The following is a 15,473-nucleotide window of genomic DNA, read 5'->3' as shown; positions in this document are numbered from 1 at the left end:
TTTAGCTTTTTGTAGTCAGTCACTGTTTTATCTATTCAATAAGACCAAACCTCCGCTGCCAGGGTGCTCACCTGCACCAGCACATCACCCCAAACCTCTTCCGCCTCTGCTAGCTTTTTTTTGGTGACAGGGCCCCACACACAGTACATGTTCATGTGACTGTTTATCAGAATGGTTAAGGGCGGGATGAGGGGAGGAAGGCTTGAGGATTTGCACAGGTGCAGAGCTTCTAGCCAATGGGGTTGTACTGATAAACAGTCGTGGTGTTGATTGGTGGATGGAGGTCCAACAGCACAGCGTGAAAACGTTTAAAATGCATCACTGTTACACCAGGAGAACAGTCACGCAGAGATGGGTGATATGAAGTGTCTCCTCCTTTTGCTGTGTGCAGGTGAGTAGTCAATTCTTTCTTTACATGTCTGCTGCTTACTTTTAAAGTTTCATCCTTTGAGGTACAGTTAACTGAATCCTACAGAAACCCAAGGGACGCAGATTTAGAGGTAGGATGTTGGAAGATTTGTTTTTTTCTGAAAACGCAAAAAAACTCAAACGAAGCAATTCTGACACTTTACATCATATTTTTGTGACCTTGTAGACTTTCCTGTTCTATTAAACGTGCAGTAAAAACTTTTGTGTGTCTGGTACAACAGGTCCAGCTACATGATGTATGTATAGAGAATCCATTCATTATCAACTAGAGCTGTCAGCATTAACACGTTAACCACGATCAAATAAGGTCTGAAATGAATGCATTATTTTTTATAATATTGATCACATGCAGACGGCTCAGCTGACGAGTCCAAAGTTAAACAACCTTATGACATCAAACATTTCACTTTCTGACCATCCCTTTGGCTGTTTCTTTGTCTGTTGTTTAGTTAATGTCATTACCTACGATCGACTGGATGTTCCTTATTTAATTTCAAAATAAGAGTAGGTTTGTATTCAACAAGGAAGTAAAGCACCCCTAACTTAAGACGTACAATCATTCAAAATGAAAGCCTAACTAAAACTGTTTTTGTATGAAAAATAACTAAATAAATAATAATAATAATAAAACATATATATCAATCATTTTACAGCTCTATTATCAACCATTAATATCCATCAAAGTAACCCCAGACCAGAGGCTACTAATCTGAACATTTTGTAGACCAGGGGAACTAGATGAACAGAGATGGCTGCTGGGTAACTGAGTGAGAGAGAGAGAAGAGGTTCAACAGGTTAAAGAAAAGATTCAGAGACAGTTTCAGATAGTGCTGTGAATTATCTGTAAAACTAGTATGGCCATATAGCAGAAATAATACCTAAGAGAGCATTGACACATCCATCAGCTATGACCTGTTAATGCTTGATGTTGGGTAATATCAGCAGGAGATTTTAAGATGTCCAACATTTATTTCCAGATGCAATGCAGGTCATAAAGTAAGACGTGATGTTGAGAACTTGTGACCAAATGAAGGACAAAGAGATGATTAGCACTGTTGTATTTCAACATCTGTAGCTCCTCTATAGTTATGTACTAATGATTAGTGTTCACACAAAGTCAATGAACAATTTTCTAGAGTGAAAAATGTTTTCTGTCCAACAACTGTTGTTCCAACTCCCAGTCACCTGGTGGAGGACTTTCTCTTTCAGGTGTCACCGTGAGCTCAGATGTGGATCTGCAGAAGAGAGTTATTCGTGGTCATCCATGTGGAAATGGAGAGCGCGGGTACCATGTGATGTTAATAGTATCTGATGGGACAGATGAGTACTTATGTGGTGGCTCTCTGATCAGTGACAGCTATATTCTGACTGCAGCTCACTGCTGGAAGGATGGGTGGTAAGAAACTGATGGTTTGGTTTTACAGTTACATTACATTTGTCACAAAAACAAATTGAGATGAAAGACTTCTGTTATTACAATATATCTACAGTAATAGTCATGTTCCTTTTTCTTTTTTAGGCCGATGACTGCATTTTTAAGAGTGCATCCAGGTCCACCAGATCCACCACAAGGAGTGAGAATCACAGACCATCAGATCTACAATGACAGAAATGGACGCCATGACATCATGCTGCTGAAGTTACCAGAACCCACTAATATTCCATATATAGCACTTCCTAACAAACAGGAATGTAGGACTCGTCATAATTTGTGAGTTGTGATCTTTCCTCTTCAGTTTAAATCTGGAGAAACTTGAAGCAATAATAACAAACCAAAACAATGTAAAATAAACAATTTCTTTATGTTTTCTTTCATTATATTTCAGACAAACTGTTCGGGTTGCCGGTTATGGACCCACAACTGTGTTTCCCGATGGGACGAAAGGTTAAAATAAATCTCATTTAAATCTTATGATCAATTATGTATTCATAAATGACTGCACAATTTAGTTTAAAGACATCTAAATATTTTATTTTAACTTGAAAGTGATTACATCAATATGTGAAACTGAATTTTTCCACTCTTTGTAAACCCAGCTAATTCATGCTCAGGTTAGTTTGGGATCGTTTTTGGTAAAGTAGAAAAAAACTCAAGTTAAAAGAAAACTTTGTTTGTTTGTGTGATGACTCAGCAATTTTCTCAACAAATTAAACAATCAAATATGTTTTAGTCTCTGTAGTAAATGCTTTCTTCCCATCCTCATCTAGGAAATGATGAACCAATAGAACTCCACTGTGGTGACATGAGCGTCGTCAACTGTCTGAACTATGCAAACTGTGCTGATGTGCAGACGAGCCCTGACCCATACGTTCGGTCCTTGACCTATGCTCACGTCTTCTGTGGACAATCTAATACTGTGGATGTTGGTCCAGTGAGTCTGAAGGGCTTCTTATCTTACACATTTCCTATAGTCAACACGATTTACCATTTAATACGGTTGAAGTTTTTCAATATAAGATGTTAAATTCTGTAACTAATCATATCTGTCTCACAGGGTGACTCTGGTGGAGGACTCGTGAACAATTGCAAGATTTACGGGGTCCATTCTACCAGTGTTAATCGTGCCTGCGCTGCACCAGCTGCATTCATGGACGTCTGTGAATACAAGCCATGGATCAAACGGAAGGCGGGTATTGGTGCTTTGAACAAACTCAGAAATTTGTTTTCCTGTTTTAATTGAAATTTCCTTTTATTTAAGAGACATTGACAATCATTTAATAAAGCAGTGAGTCACTTAAAATGTTAAAAAAATTAATGTACTACTGATTTGTTTATTATTAATCCTGATTGTATTCATGTAAAGCCCATTTGAAAACAATAATAATACTAAAGCATTACTTCAGAGATCTTGAGGTATAGTCATGTTGTAGTGTTGTCAGAAGAAATAAAAAGATGAAAAATTTTAAATTTTAAAATTAATAAAAAAATTGATATTTGTTTATATTTGTCATTTTGTCAAAACAAACAAATGTAATACATGATACCGGATCAACATGTGTCTTGTGTGTGTGTGTGCGTGCGTGCATGTGTTTCTCTGACGGAGGATATACTATGTGCGAGGACTTCCTTGTAAATGTAATGCCAAAAAAGAATCTACACCAGACCTCACTTGAATTGTAAAGTTTCTTTTTACAGTATTACTTTTAACTGTTTCCTCTTTTAAAGTGGCCTCTTAGTTTTTTCAGCTTGTTATCACCTCCCCTAGTCCATGGCTCACTGAAGTCATCAGAGAGCAAACGGCAGGGCTCAGGGCAGCAACATAAGTCCCTCTTCTCACAAGGCAAACAGCCAATCAATCAGCCGATCAGGATTTTACTTTTGTTCAGATTTGTAGGCTGGCCCTGGCCACCACCTCTGAAAATAACCCATGATGTTTGTTTTCTCGTGACTCTTCCTTCTTTGGCTTAACTAAAATATTTGATTATTTGCAATTGGGATCATAAATTCATCTATTTCTACAAGATTCCCTTGAAAGTTGACACATTATGAAAAATCCACTTTTACAGTGCTTGTGAACATATATTTGGGTAACCTGAATGTCTGCCGACCAACAAAATGTGAAATAAACCCATCCAGTCCTTTGTTTGTGGTCTGCATGAGTCTTTCAAATTTGCTCCGTTTCAAATTTACTCTCCTTGTGACATCACAGTGGGATTCTGGTAAAAAAAAAAAAAATACCCTCCTCTCCCCTGAAATCTCCACAGACTCAACCTCCAGGCAAGAGCGAAACTTTTGCTTAGGTCCACCGTTTTTATTCTCGCTAGTGAAGGAGTGGTGTCTACCTGGAAAACTCACGGGGGGCTCATTACATTTAAAGAGACACACACACCAAAACGGAGCGTTCTGAGAGAGCTGGTTTATACAGGGTCACAAACCTCCTCTGGTGCTTGATTCATGTTATAAGGTGCTAAAAGGTGGAAAAGGGGGATGATATGTCCTCTTTAATGGTTTGGCTATCAACCAACCCAATCACGATGTCCCAACTTTAATTAGTACAAGACTTTGGTCCATCACCAAATACCCACAAAACCAACCCCCCTTCTAATAATTATTCTTCTAGCAAACTACAAAATGACATATGAATTGATTTGATCACCATGATGACATAACATACAGAATCTATCTGCAAATCTAAAAAATGCTCACACCAAACATACAAAAGAATCACTGCCATTTTTGATTTGTGTCCCCTTGCTGCAATACTTGCAACTAAAGCACAATCAACATTTAAATGGGTTAAGTTGATTTCAAAGCATCCAGAATTTGGGGACGACTTGTTGAAATATTTAAAAAGTTGAAGTGGAGCTGATACACAAGAAAATACTCTCTTTTCCTCACCCACACCAAAGTATATCAGATGCTTTAAGGCTGTATGCATGTTGGACTCAGAAAAGCAACTCTCGTTCCAATCCTGTACTTAAAAAAAGAAACCATGATCCAATGCGATTACCTTTTCTGTCTGGGACAGGAATGTATGCTCATCTTACAAAGGTGATCACCTTAGACCTTACCGTGAGCTTCAAGGAAGTTCTCTTCCTTATTGAAACTATTGAGATCGAATGGCCCCAGATTTGTATAGCTTTTAGATCCTGAACCAATCAGGAGATTAATCTATGGACTTCTTACTTTAATTTACAATAACTAAAGTCAAAGGACAAAGTCTGAACTCCTTTACCAAGCAGGATATACAGTGTTCCACAGTGTTTATAATTGTAGTGCTTTGCGTTGTCAGGGGTCTTTCTTCATTGACCTTTGTTGAGTGAAGTCTTGAAGTATGTCTTGCTTCACTTTTATGTGGGACTACAGATGGAAACTAGCGAATCGTTAAATCTGGTGCAACCATCTTTTCATTTTTCTTTGTATGAATGATCAATGTCATCGCACCCTGTCCCCTGGTAAATACAATAAAATAAATGAAATCAAATTATGTCAATGAGTACTATATGCCAGCTTCTGATGTGCGTTGTAAAGTAGGACTGCTGTTAGCTTTTAGCTAAACTACTTCTTCTGTAGAGTTGGTAGACTAACAGCAGTATCCAGTTAGCTAAAGTCTCTCAGAGCTGCTACTCTTACATTTCAACCCAGATGGTAAACTCTTGTGATATGCAAGTTGATTAAGTTTGATGCACTAAATCTTTAAGCTCATGTGAATCGTTTTTAAGTTGATTTTGAAACAGACTGAAATTAATTTTGATCTTTATCACCTAAAAAAGCCAAAAAGACCAACAGCAACCCAATTTCTAATGTCTAGATAGCAATTTGTAAAGCTTGTGTAGCGTTTACATACGATTAGTTATAGACCTGACCATGACTTTCCTTGTAGTAATAATTGGGGCACCAGTCAATATAGGTTATTGACAACGATGTGATACTAGATAAGAACAAATAAAGAACTGGTTATCAATCTCAATTTCTGAAGTCAGAACGTTTTCTCTTCAGGGATCAACTGGGCATTCAACAGATATACACCAACAAAGTACTTGCCTTAATGTGAATATTTATATCAAATAGACAGTGAAATGATGAGTGAATAAATGAAGATTCATAATTGGATACAGGTATACTATAATGATGATGAATGGAGCTATTGTAAGAGTGAGATGATGTGTCTGAGCAGGGATGGTCTCGTCTTTAAGTTAAGATCAGAGTTCTCTTTCCCAGCGGACTCTAAGGGAGGAGGGGGTCAGACGAATATCTGAGTGTCTGAAGAGGTGAGAAGGTTTGAAGGAATATGGGCTTCTTAATGAAGTTCTAATATAAGATATTAAATGTCCAGGAAGAGAGTTTCTTTCGCTACACTTGAAGGCCCAGTCAAGACTCTTCTTCTTAAGGAAGCTTAGATCCTTCGAAATTAGGAAGAATCTTCTTTATGTTTCAGGGGATCTTGGCTAGTGTCCTCTGTCATGCTGTGCTGTGCTGGGGGGGGGGGGGGGGGGGGGGGGGGTGATATCTGTGTATGTATATCTGCATCTGTGTGTGATCACTTGAGATCACCTTTGATAAGAGAATGAGGACCAAACTGAAAACTATTTTGATCTTTGAAGGCAATCTTTTACACTATGTTTTTACTGGACTCCGAAGCTCCTTCAGTGAGCGACTAGTGTTGCTTCAATGTTCCACTGAACGACTCAGGAGGTCCTTTGTTCCTGCAGCAGACCGATATTTTAACGAACATCTTTAGTTGTGTTTCTGACTCATGGCTGTACATGATTATTATTGTTATTTATTTACTTGTTGTGTACTGTGACTGTACTGTCGATGTTGTTTGTTGTGTGTATGAACTGACCAGGTGGCAAATGAGTTTCCCAGCTTGGGATCAATAACGTTTTCTATTCTTATCTAACCCTACAGCCTGTGTGTGCCTTTCCATAGCAACTGACCTTGATGAGGTATACAAAGAAAGCAGGATTTTTTTTTTCTGTCAGTAAACACTTCATGTTAGAGGCTAAATCATCAGAGACAGAATACTTTTGTCCACAGGGAGCGCCAGAATCAGTGCAACCCCAAAAGTTCCTCACAGGAGGTTTAACTCTAAAGGCTGCTGATTAAAGGAGCTTCGGGAGTAGATGTCATAATGATATAGTGGCTCAGTTATAAACCTCTGATCATTTAAAGAAAATATATTTTCAGTGTAGCAGGATGAAAAGAAATCAGTTGCATAATAACAAGTAAGATATCCTGATAAAGGCTCCCTCTGATACGAGTGAGGAATAATAAACCTACTTTTGGAGTAACAAGCTCACGTCACATGAAATGACTTCACAGGAAGCTCAGAGTTCTCTTGACTTCCTTTTCATTATCCTTCCCCTGTCATGCCTCTCCATCTTCTTCCATCTTTGAGTCAGTAGCTGCTCTCACACACTCTGCCTTCACACACACACACACACACACACACACACACACACACACACACACACACACACACACACACACACACACACACACACACACACACACACACTGGCAGAAAAGCACATCTACCCACTTTGTCCATCTGCAGGATGTTGAGGATTCTCTGGCACACTCTCTCAGCCTTTATCTGTGCTATTTCTAGAGGAAGAGCAGTAAGTGAAGTTTTGTAAGAGATGATACAAAAGCTTCCTTCTCAGGGGAGGAGAGGCAGAGAGGAGCTGAGGAAAGAGTAAAATATGCCGCTGACTATTCATCTCCCCCTCTTTCCAGCACTCTTCTCTCCCTCTCAGACTCTATCCAGGCTCCTTGAGACGCAGCTTCATGTGGTTGGACAAAAATAATTGTCACTGTATTTAATAATGCAGGTACCCTCCACCAATTCATCCATTCCTCTTCTCTTTATTTTTTTCAGGACATTTGAAACGCCAGATCCGCTCCAGCACATTTGCCGTGAGTAACACCTGAAACATCATCATGAATGCGTTTGTGTTTTGATCCTACTTTTTAAGTCTAAAATAACCCTGCAGTGATCCAACCCCTAGGCAGTGTGTTACTGTTTGTGTGTGCATTTCCTGCACTTAGCATTTGTCACGTTTTTGCAAGGAATATCAGAGAGAACTCCCATAATTGCCCACTAGCCTCAACGTCATCTTTTGTTATTGAAAAGAAAGAAAAGAAAAGAATTTAAAATACCAACATGATATTGTGTTCATATCTGTTTTATCCCATTGTCATGTCCTTTCGATTAATGTGGCCTTTTAACTGTGACATCTCTATAAACTCAGTAATAGCAGCTGATAATACAGCTTATTTCCAGATCTCTCTTCGCCCCCAAATTGACACTCAACAATTTGGGTGTCTCAAATGTCAACACCGTGGTTTCCCAGTAGTGCCATCGACAGCTGTGTCTATGACTGTGTATGTGTGTCAGTATGTGTGCACATATGATGGCTGACCACAGTGCATCTGCTTGACTGCTCCATTTGATTGCTCACTCCAGTATCACTCCGGGAAATGTTAATGGAGGGCAGTTAACGTCAGAAACATTCAACCACCATCTGTATGCGACCCACCATCACTCTGATGGAGAGAGGGATAGAAAAGGTGGAGAGTTTTACCGGGAAATAAACGGGAATGAAACGCCCACTTCTGTATGGATTTGGTCAATGTAATTGCATTTTCTTTGTGCTTAAAACATATTTATCTGTGTGTGTGTGTGTGTGTGTGTGTGTGTGTGTGTGTGTGTGTGTGTGTGTGTGTGTGTGTGTGTGTGTGCACAAACCTGTCTTTGTGACTGAAGTGTCCACTGATGTGTAAAGCGCTTACGTCTCTGTACGAGGACGGTGTGAAGCGGACAGACAGTCAGGTACATCTTGTCGAATGGCCCATCTAGCACTTTGGCTACCGTTGTTCTGTCACGGTTACGGTTATCTCCTGCACTCTCTCTCTCTCTTGCACACTCACACACACACACACACACACTCACACAAACACACCAACACTGTCCGCTCTGTCGCCTCCCTGACCAGAGATTGCTGTGTGCTGCTGCTCACATCCAGTAAAGCACTGGGCCGTATACAAACACACACACACAAAAACACCCCCCACACACACAGTGATTTATGGCCTCCAATACAGTCAATAAGAGCCATGGCCAAGATGAAGGACTTGCTAGCAGGACACACACACACACACCGCACGCACACACACACACTGTTGTCCATTAGTTAAGTGTACTGGAGTGAGCTACTTGGCTCTCTTTATTACATTCCTGTTTGAAGCCACTGCTGCTTCATGTTTAAAACCAAACGTGTATGCCACCTGTGTTCAGGGTGTGAGACATGCTCAAATTCATGTAGCTTAGTCTCTACAGTGTCCATTGCATGAGCCGTGCCTGTAGGTGCCCATAAAACCATCCATAATGTCATGGTCTACTTTAAAATGTGGTTTGAAAAAGTAAGCATCCTTCCCCATTTTCTGTGTTTGCCAATGCAACGTAAGTTATGTAAGAAATGAAAAACAGTGGGCTCAATTTTGGGCTTCAGTTTGTCTAAACCAGAGTCTTACAGGAATGGTAGCGCAATTCAAAGTACCATAATGACACATTCGATTTTTCTACTTGTCATATATGATATAGTCTCATACTGTATCTTTTCTTATTTTTGTGGTTCATCCAAGCGTCAACCTTCACTGTCTAAAAAATTAAGCCAATGCGGAAGTGCAAAATCCTACACTTCGTCAAGTGTCCACTTGAGGCTGGCTCCAGGAGCACCAGAAGTCACATAAACACCACAGCCAAAAAAGCTGTTTTTACATCATAAATAAACATGTTTACAGCAAGGAACAAAAAACTAAATAGGTCTGATTAGTTATTGTTATCATGGGCACACACTGTACGGCACCGTTTTTTTTTAATGAACGATACATGTTATCAATAGTTAGGCACGTATCTGACATGATTGACAGGTGGGCGTGATGTAACCTTTCGTCAAGAGGCTTAAAACCCGCCTCAGCTCCAGCTCTCAGCCTGTCGTTTGTTGACTGAAAGTAAGGGTGAGACAGCATTTCCATCAATGAACCTGCAGAGTTTTTACAGTCTATGGGTTAATCACTAAATACATGCAAAGTTAATATTATCTTATAAATATTATACAAATATGCCCTGACATGCAGATGATTAAACAAATACAAACAACCTAACTTGAACTGACAGCCCCTTTTTCAACATTAACATAACTGGATTACTGAGTTTTACCTACGTCTCCTTCTGTCCTCTTTGATAATCTTTCTTTTTCACACTTTCCTTCTTTGTATTCATTTCCATTTCTCCTCTCACCTCCCATCACTAACTTCTGTTTGCCTAATAAACACAGCAGTATCTCTTAGCTCGGGAATAAAATAGTCTCTATTTTAGAGCAACACAAGCTGTGCTTTCACATAAAACAACGGTCAATTAGAGTTAAGATGCTGAGCCTCGTCCGGGGCCATAAAACATGGATAACAATGAGAAGACTGAAGAAAAGAAGCCAACGCACTTAAACTCATCATCTGCCAACAGCAGCGCAGAATAATATGGTTTTGTATCTCACTGTTCAGTTAAATAAAAGCATGAAGGGGTTTGACGTTGGCCTGTAGACTTGACTAAAATCCTAAATCTGGCTTAACTTGTTTTCCCTTTTTTTTGTTGTTGCTGTGAAACACTGAAGACATTAGTCCTAAAAACCTCCTGATGAGACAGAGGGAGGAGTGAATATAGCTTAGCATAGAGAAGTATAACTGCTTACGGCACACAGGCATTGACTTGATACCGAGACATACGTCGCGGTTGTTTCAACTATTATATATAAATTGTCAGGGCTCATTGCATTTGGTAATGCAATTTACTAAACTAGCTGTCAGAGAGCTAAACAACAACACACTTCTACTTAACTAGCTTTTAGAGAGCTAAACAACAACACACTTCTACTAAACTAGCTGTCAGAGAGCTAAACAACAACACACTTCTACTAAACTAGCTGTCAGAGAGCTAAACAACAACACACTTCTACTAAACTAGCTGTAAGAGAGCTAAACAACAACACACTTCTACTAAACTAGCTGTCAGAGAGCTAAACAACAACACACTTCTACTTAACTAGCTTTTAGAGAGCTAAACAACAACACACTTCTACTAAACTAGCTGTCAGAGAGCTAAACAACAACACACTTCTACTAAACTAGCTGTCAGAGAGCTAAACAATAACACACTTCTACTAAACTAGCTGTAAGAGAGCTAAACAACAACACACTTCTACTAAACTAGCTGTCAGAGAGCTAAACAACAACACACTTCTACTAAACTAGCTTTTAGAGAGCTAAACAACAACACACTTCTACTAAACTAGCTGTAAGAGAGCTAAACAACAACACACTTCTACTAAACTAGCTTTTAGAGAGCTAAACAACACGCTTCTACTAAACTAGCTGTAAGAGAGCTAAACAACAACACACTTCTACTAAACTAGCTTTTAGAGAGCTAAACAACACGCTTCTACTAAACTAGCTGTCAGAGAGCTAAACAACAACACGCTTCTACTAAACTAGCTGTCAGAGAGCTAAACAACAACACACTTCTACTAAACTAGCTGTCAGAGAGCTAAACAACAACATGCTTCTACTAAACTAGCTGTCAGAGAGCTAAACAACAACACACTTCTACTAAACTAGCTTTTAGAGAGCTAAACAACAACACACTTCTACTAAACTAGCTGTAAGAGAGCTAAACAACAACACACTTCTGCTAAACTAGCTTTTAGAGAGCTAAACAACACGCTTCTACTAAACTAGCTGTAAGAGAGCTAAACAACAACACACTTCTACTAAACTAGCTTTTAGAGAGCTAAACAACACGCTTCTACTAAACTAGCTGTCAGAGAGCTAAACAACAACACGCTTCTACTAAACTAGCTGTCAGAGAGCTAAACAACAACACACTTCTACTAAACTAGCTGTCAGAGAGCTAAACAACAACACACTTCTACTAAACTAGCTGTCAGAGAGCTAAACAACAACACACTTCTACTAAACTAGCTGTAAGAGAGCTAAACAACAACACACTTCTACTAAACTAGCTGTCAGAGAGCTAAACAACAACACACTTCTACTAAACTAGCTGTCAGAGAGCTAAACAACAACACACTTCTACTAAACTAGCTGTAAGAGAGCTAAACAACAACACACTTCTACTAAACTAGCTTTTAGAGAGCTAAACAACACGCTTCTACTAAACTAGCTGTAAGAGAGCTAAACAACAACACACTTCTACTAAACTAGCTTTTAGAGAGCTAAACAACACGCTTCTACTAAACTAGCTGTAAGAGAGCTAAACAACAACACACTTCTACTAAACTAGCTTTTAGAGAGCTAAACAACACGCTTCTACTAAACTAGCTGTCAGAGAGCTAAACAACAACACGCTTCTACTAAACTAGCTGTCAGAGAGCTAAACAACAACACACTTCTACTAAACTAGCTGTCAGAGAGCTAAACAACAACACACTTCTACTAAACTAGCTTTTAGAGAGCTAAACAACAACACACTTCTACTAAACTAGCTGTAAGAGAGCTAAACAACAACACACTTCTACTAAACTAGCTTTTAGAGAGCTAAACAACACGCTTCTACTAAACTAGCTGTAAGAGAGCTAAACAACAACACACTTCTACTAAACTAGCTTTTAGAGAGCTAAACAACACGCTTCTACTAAACTAGCTGTCAGAGAGCTAAACAACAACACGCTTCTACTAAACTAGCTGTCAGAGAGCTAAACAACAACACACTTCTACTAAACTAGCTGTCAGAGAGCTAAACAACAACATGCTTCTACTAAACTAGCTGTCAGAGAGCTAAACAACAACACACTTCTACTAAACTAGCTTTTAGAGAGCTAAACAACAACACACTTCTACTAAACTAGCTGTAAGAGAGCTAAACAACAACACACTTCTGCTAAACTAGCTTTTAGAGAGCTAAACAACACGCTTCTACTAAACTAGCTGTAAGAGAGCTAAACAACAACACACTTCTACTAAACTAGCTTTTAGAGAGCTAAACAACACGCTTCTACTAAACTAGCTGTCAGAGAGCTAAACAACAACACGCTTCTACTAAACTAGCTGTCAGAGAGCTAAACAACAACACACTTCTACTAAACTAGCTGTCAGAGAGCTAAACAACAACACACTTCTACTAAACTAGCTTTCAGAGAGCTAAACAACAACACACTTCTACTAAACTAGCTGTAAGAGAGCTAAACAACAACACACTTCTACTAAACTAGCTGTCAGAGAGCTAAACAACAACACACTTCTACTAAACTAGCTGTCAGAGAGCTAAACAACAACACACTTCTACTAAACTAGCTGTAAGAGAGCTAAACAACAACACACTTCTACTAAACTAGCTTTTAGAGAGCTAAACAACACGCTTCTACTAAACTAGCTGTAAGAGAGCTAAACAACAACACACTTCTACTAAACTAGCTTTTAGAGAGCTAAACAACACGCTTCTACTAAACTAGCTGTCAGAGAGCTAAACAACAACACGCTTCTACTAAACTAGCTGTCAGAGAGCTAAACAACAACACACTTCTACTAAACTAGCTGTCAGAGAGCTAAACAACAACATGCTTCTACTAAACTAGCTGTCAGAGAGCTAAACAACAACTGTTGCAATTAACTTACAATCAACAATCTAAACTAGCATTTACCTTGCTTCACCTCTCCAAAAGGAGGCTCCATAGCAAAAAATTTACCTCTAGGCCTACAGGATAGCTGGTCCCTGAGATTCTCCTGTGGCTTTGATTTGACAAAATCAGTGGGATTGTGATCCCAGATAAGAGTCACGTATCTCTGTGTCTTGGTGGACAATCTGTGATAAAGTGAGACAGTTGTGCTTCTCTTTTGTTACAATTAAACATTTGTTCAGTTCAGACAGCAAGAGAGCACATCAACTAGAGCTGATCTGCTGCCACTGATGTTCGTCCACAATGTTTTCCTAATGGCTTGTTGCTTCAAGTAAGCTTGGCAAATGTGAATGTCAAAATTTTAATTACTGAGATAGTTCAGCTAATTTTTATTTTGAGGAACATTTAAGGTTTTGGGCTTGATTCACAAAAAGATTGTGCTGCCTGTGCATCCGCTAAACCTGTGCAAATGAGAGAAAAAGATAACGTGCAATCCATAAAGCACACACAAAGGGTGAAATGCATGCAAACTGTTCAAAGCATTTACGAGCAGAACGTTTGACTGCTCTCAGGCTGAAAGGAGAAGCACAACCATCGTTTACAAAGAAACACAAATAATTTTATGTCTGGCTGAAGTCAAGAAGCCGTTGTAATAAAAAGTGAAGGATTTTCAGCAGAGTAGCGTTCGTTTTTTCCTATGATAAAGACAGGCAGGAGACCATAGTCTATAAGCACAAATGAAGAAGTTTCAGTGTGAATATGTTTCATTAGTATTGTATTTGTTATCTTGATCCTTTGCTGGCGTTAAGCTGCCAGTTTTAGTTGTGCAAAAGCAATGACGCCATTGTCCGCGGCCGGCAAGAGAGCGCATAGTGTTTGATTAGTATTTTTTTATTGTGCAGACTGAGTGTACTGTATACTCCATTACAGAAAACTCCTTCAGTATTGAGTCAGGAGAAGGGAGAAGTTGAGAGGGTCTGATTTTGGACACAACCTCAGTTGTGATCTCTTGGCCTTTATCAGTTTAAATAAATTATCTAAAAAATTGACATTTTGGTTGGATACTTTTCCCTAGTTGAGTTATTTCTTCTATTAATATCTTCAAATACCAGAAATACTGCACAAACTTGGCTTGGTGTAGATTTTAGTGTGGAACTTTTTGTAGTTTGGCTCACTATTTAGCACATTTCTGTGTAGTGCGTTTAAGGAGAGCATAAACTGATCTGATGTGGATAATATAAAAATCAAGCACCATGACCAAACCCAAATCATCTGTGGGAAGTGAAAACTCGGCACTAAGGTATACCACCAAATTATTCTATTGTGTAAGAGAGAGAGAGAGACAGGATGGGCTAGAGAGACTGATTTGGTGTATCTCAGAAAGTGTGTCGGTAGCTGACTGTGCCTTTTCCCGCTGCTGGGTTATATGTGCGGGGTAATGAACGGAGTTAAGTTGAGATGAATGGATGCTCTGGATTCAGCACACAGGCCTTATCATCAGTACGGAGGCAGCTATTAAACAATGGCCACCACATACAGTTTGCAGGGATGGACTTCTGGTGATTCAAATGCAAGATAGTTCTGACTTTCACCAAAACCAATTATTCTTGTCTGTATTTTTATGGTGTCAAAGTTTTTTTTTTTGTAAGATTTATTTTTGGGCTTTTTGTGCCTTTAATGGAGCGATAGGGCAGTGGATAGAGTTGGAAATCAGGGAGAGAGAGTGGGGAATGACATGCAGGAAGGAGGCCACAGGGGGGATGTGAACCCAGGCCGCCTGCTTGAGACGACAGCAACCATACATGGGGCGTGTGCACTAACCACTGCGCCACCAGCGCCCCAACAATTCTAAGTTTTAATTGCTGACCTAATTGATTTGAGTGGTTCTTGCTTTTAATATCTGAATT

The 15,473-nt window shown here is 39.3% G+C and overlaps 2 protein-coding genes across 2 annotated transcripts in view; both read left to right on the top strand.

The window, feature by feature from the left end:
- The window catches only part of LOC132958345 (inactive N-acetylated-alpha-linked acidic dipeptidase-like protein 2), a 479,226-nt gene that overhangs the window by 59,003 nt on the left and 404,750 nt on the right, over positions 1-15,473 (top strand). Inside the window, exon 2 of the mRNA XM_061031099.1 lies at positions 7,755-7,792. The gene's annotated coding sequence lies outside the window, so the exon portion shown is untranslated. The remainder of the gene's footprint in view (positions 1-7,754; positions 7,793-15,473) is intronic.
- LOC132958335 (trypsin I-P1-like) lies at positions 268-3,319 on the top strand. Its single transcript, XM_061031088.1, has 6 exons — positions 268-391; positions 1,639-1,825; positions 1,949-2,140; positions 2,256-2,314; positions 2,638-2,801; positions 2,925-3,319. The coding sequence occupies exons 1-6, from the start codon at positions 352-354 to the stop codon at positions 3,108-3,110; spliced, it is 828 nt and encodes a 275-aa protein (XP_060887071.1). The 5' UTR covers positions 268-351; the 3' UTR covers positions 3,111-3,319.

Source organism: Labrus mixtus, chromosome 3 (assembly GCF_963584025.1).
Source record: "Labrus mixtus chromosome 3, fLabMix1.1, whole genome shotgun sequence".
NCBI classification, from domain to species: domain Eukaryota; kingdom Metazoa; phylum Chordata; class Actinopteri; order Labriformes; family Labridae; genus Labrus; species Labrus mixtus.
The sequence above is the reverse complement of the archived record's forward strand: the minus strand, read 5'-3'. Positions and strand labels throughout refer to the sequence as shown.

Bases quoted from the DNA above. Each gene is read 5' to 3' on its own strand.
- LOC132958335 (XM_061031088.1), top strand. From the start codon at position 352: ATGGGTGATATGAAGTGTCTCCTCCTTTTGCTGTGTGCAG. The intron at 392-1,638 runs GTGAGTAGTCAA...TTTCTCTTTCAG, and splicing joins CCTCCTTTTGCTGTGTGCAG to GTGTCACCGTGAGCTCAGAT. The intron at 1,826-1,948 runs GTAAGAAACTGA...TTTCTTTTTTAG, and splicing joins CACTGCTGGAAGGATGGGTG to GCCGATGACTGCATTTTTAA.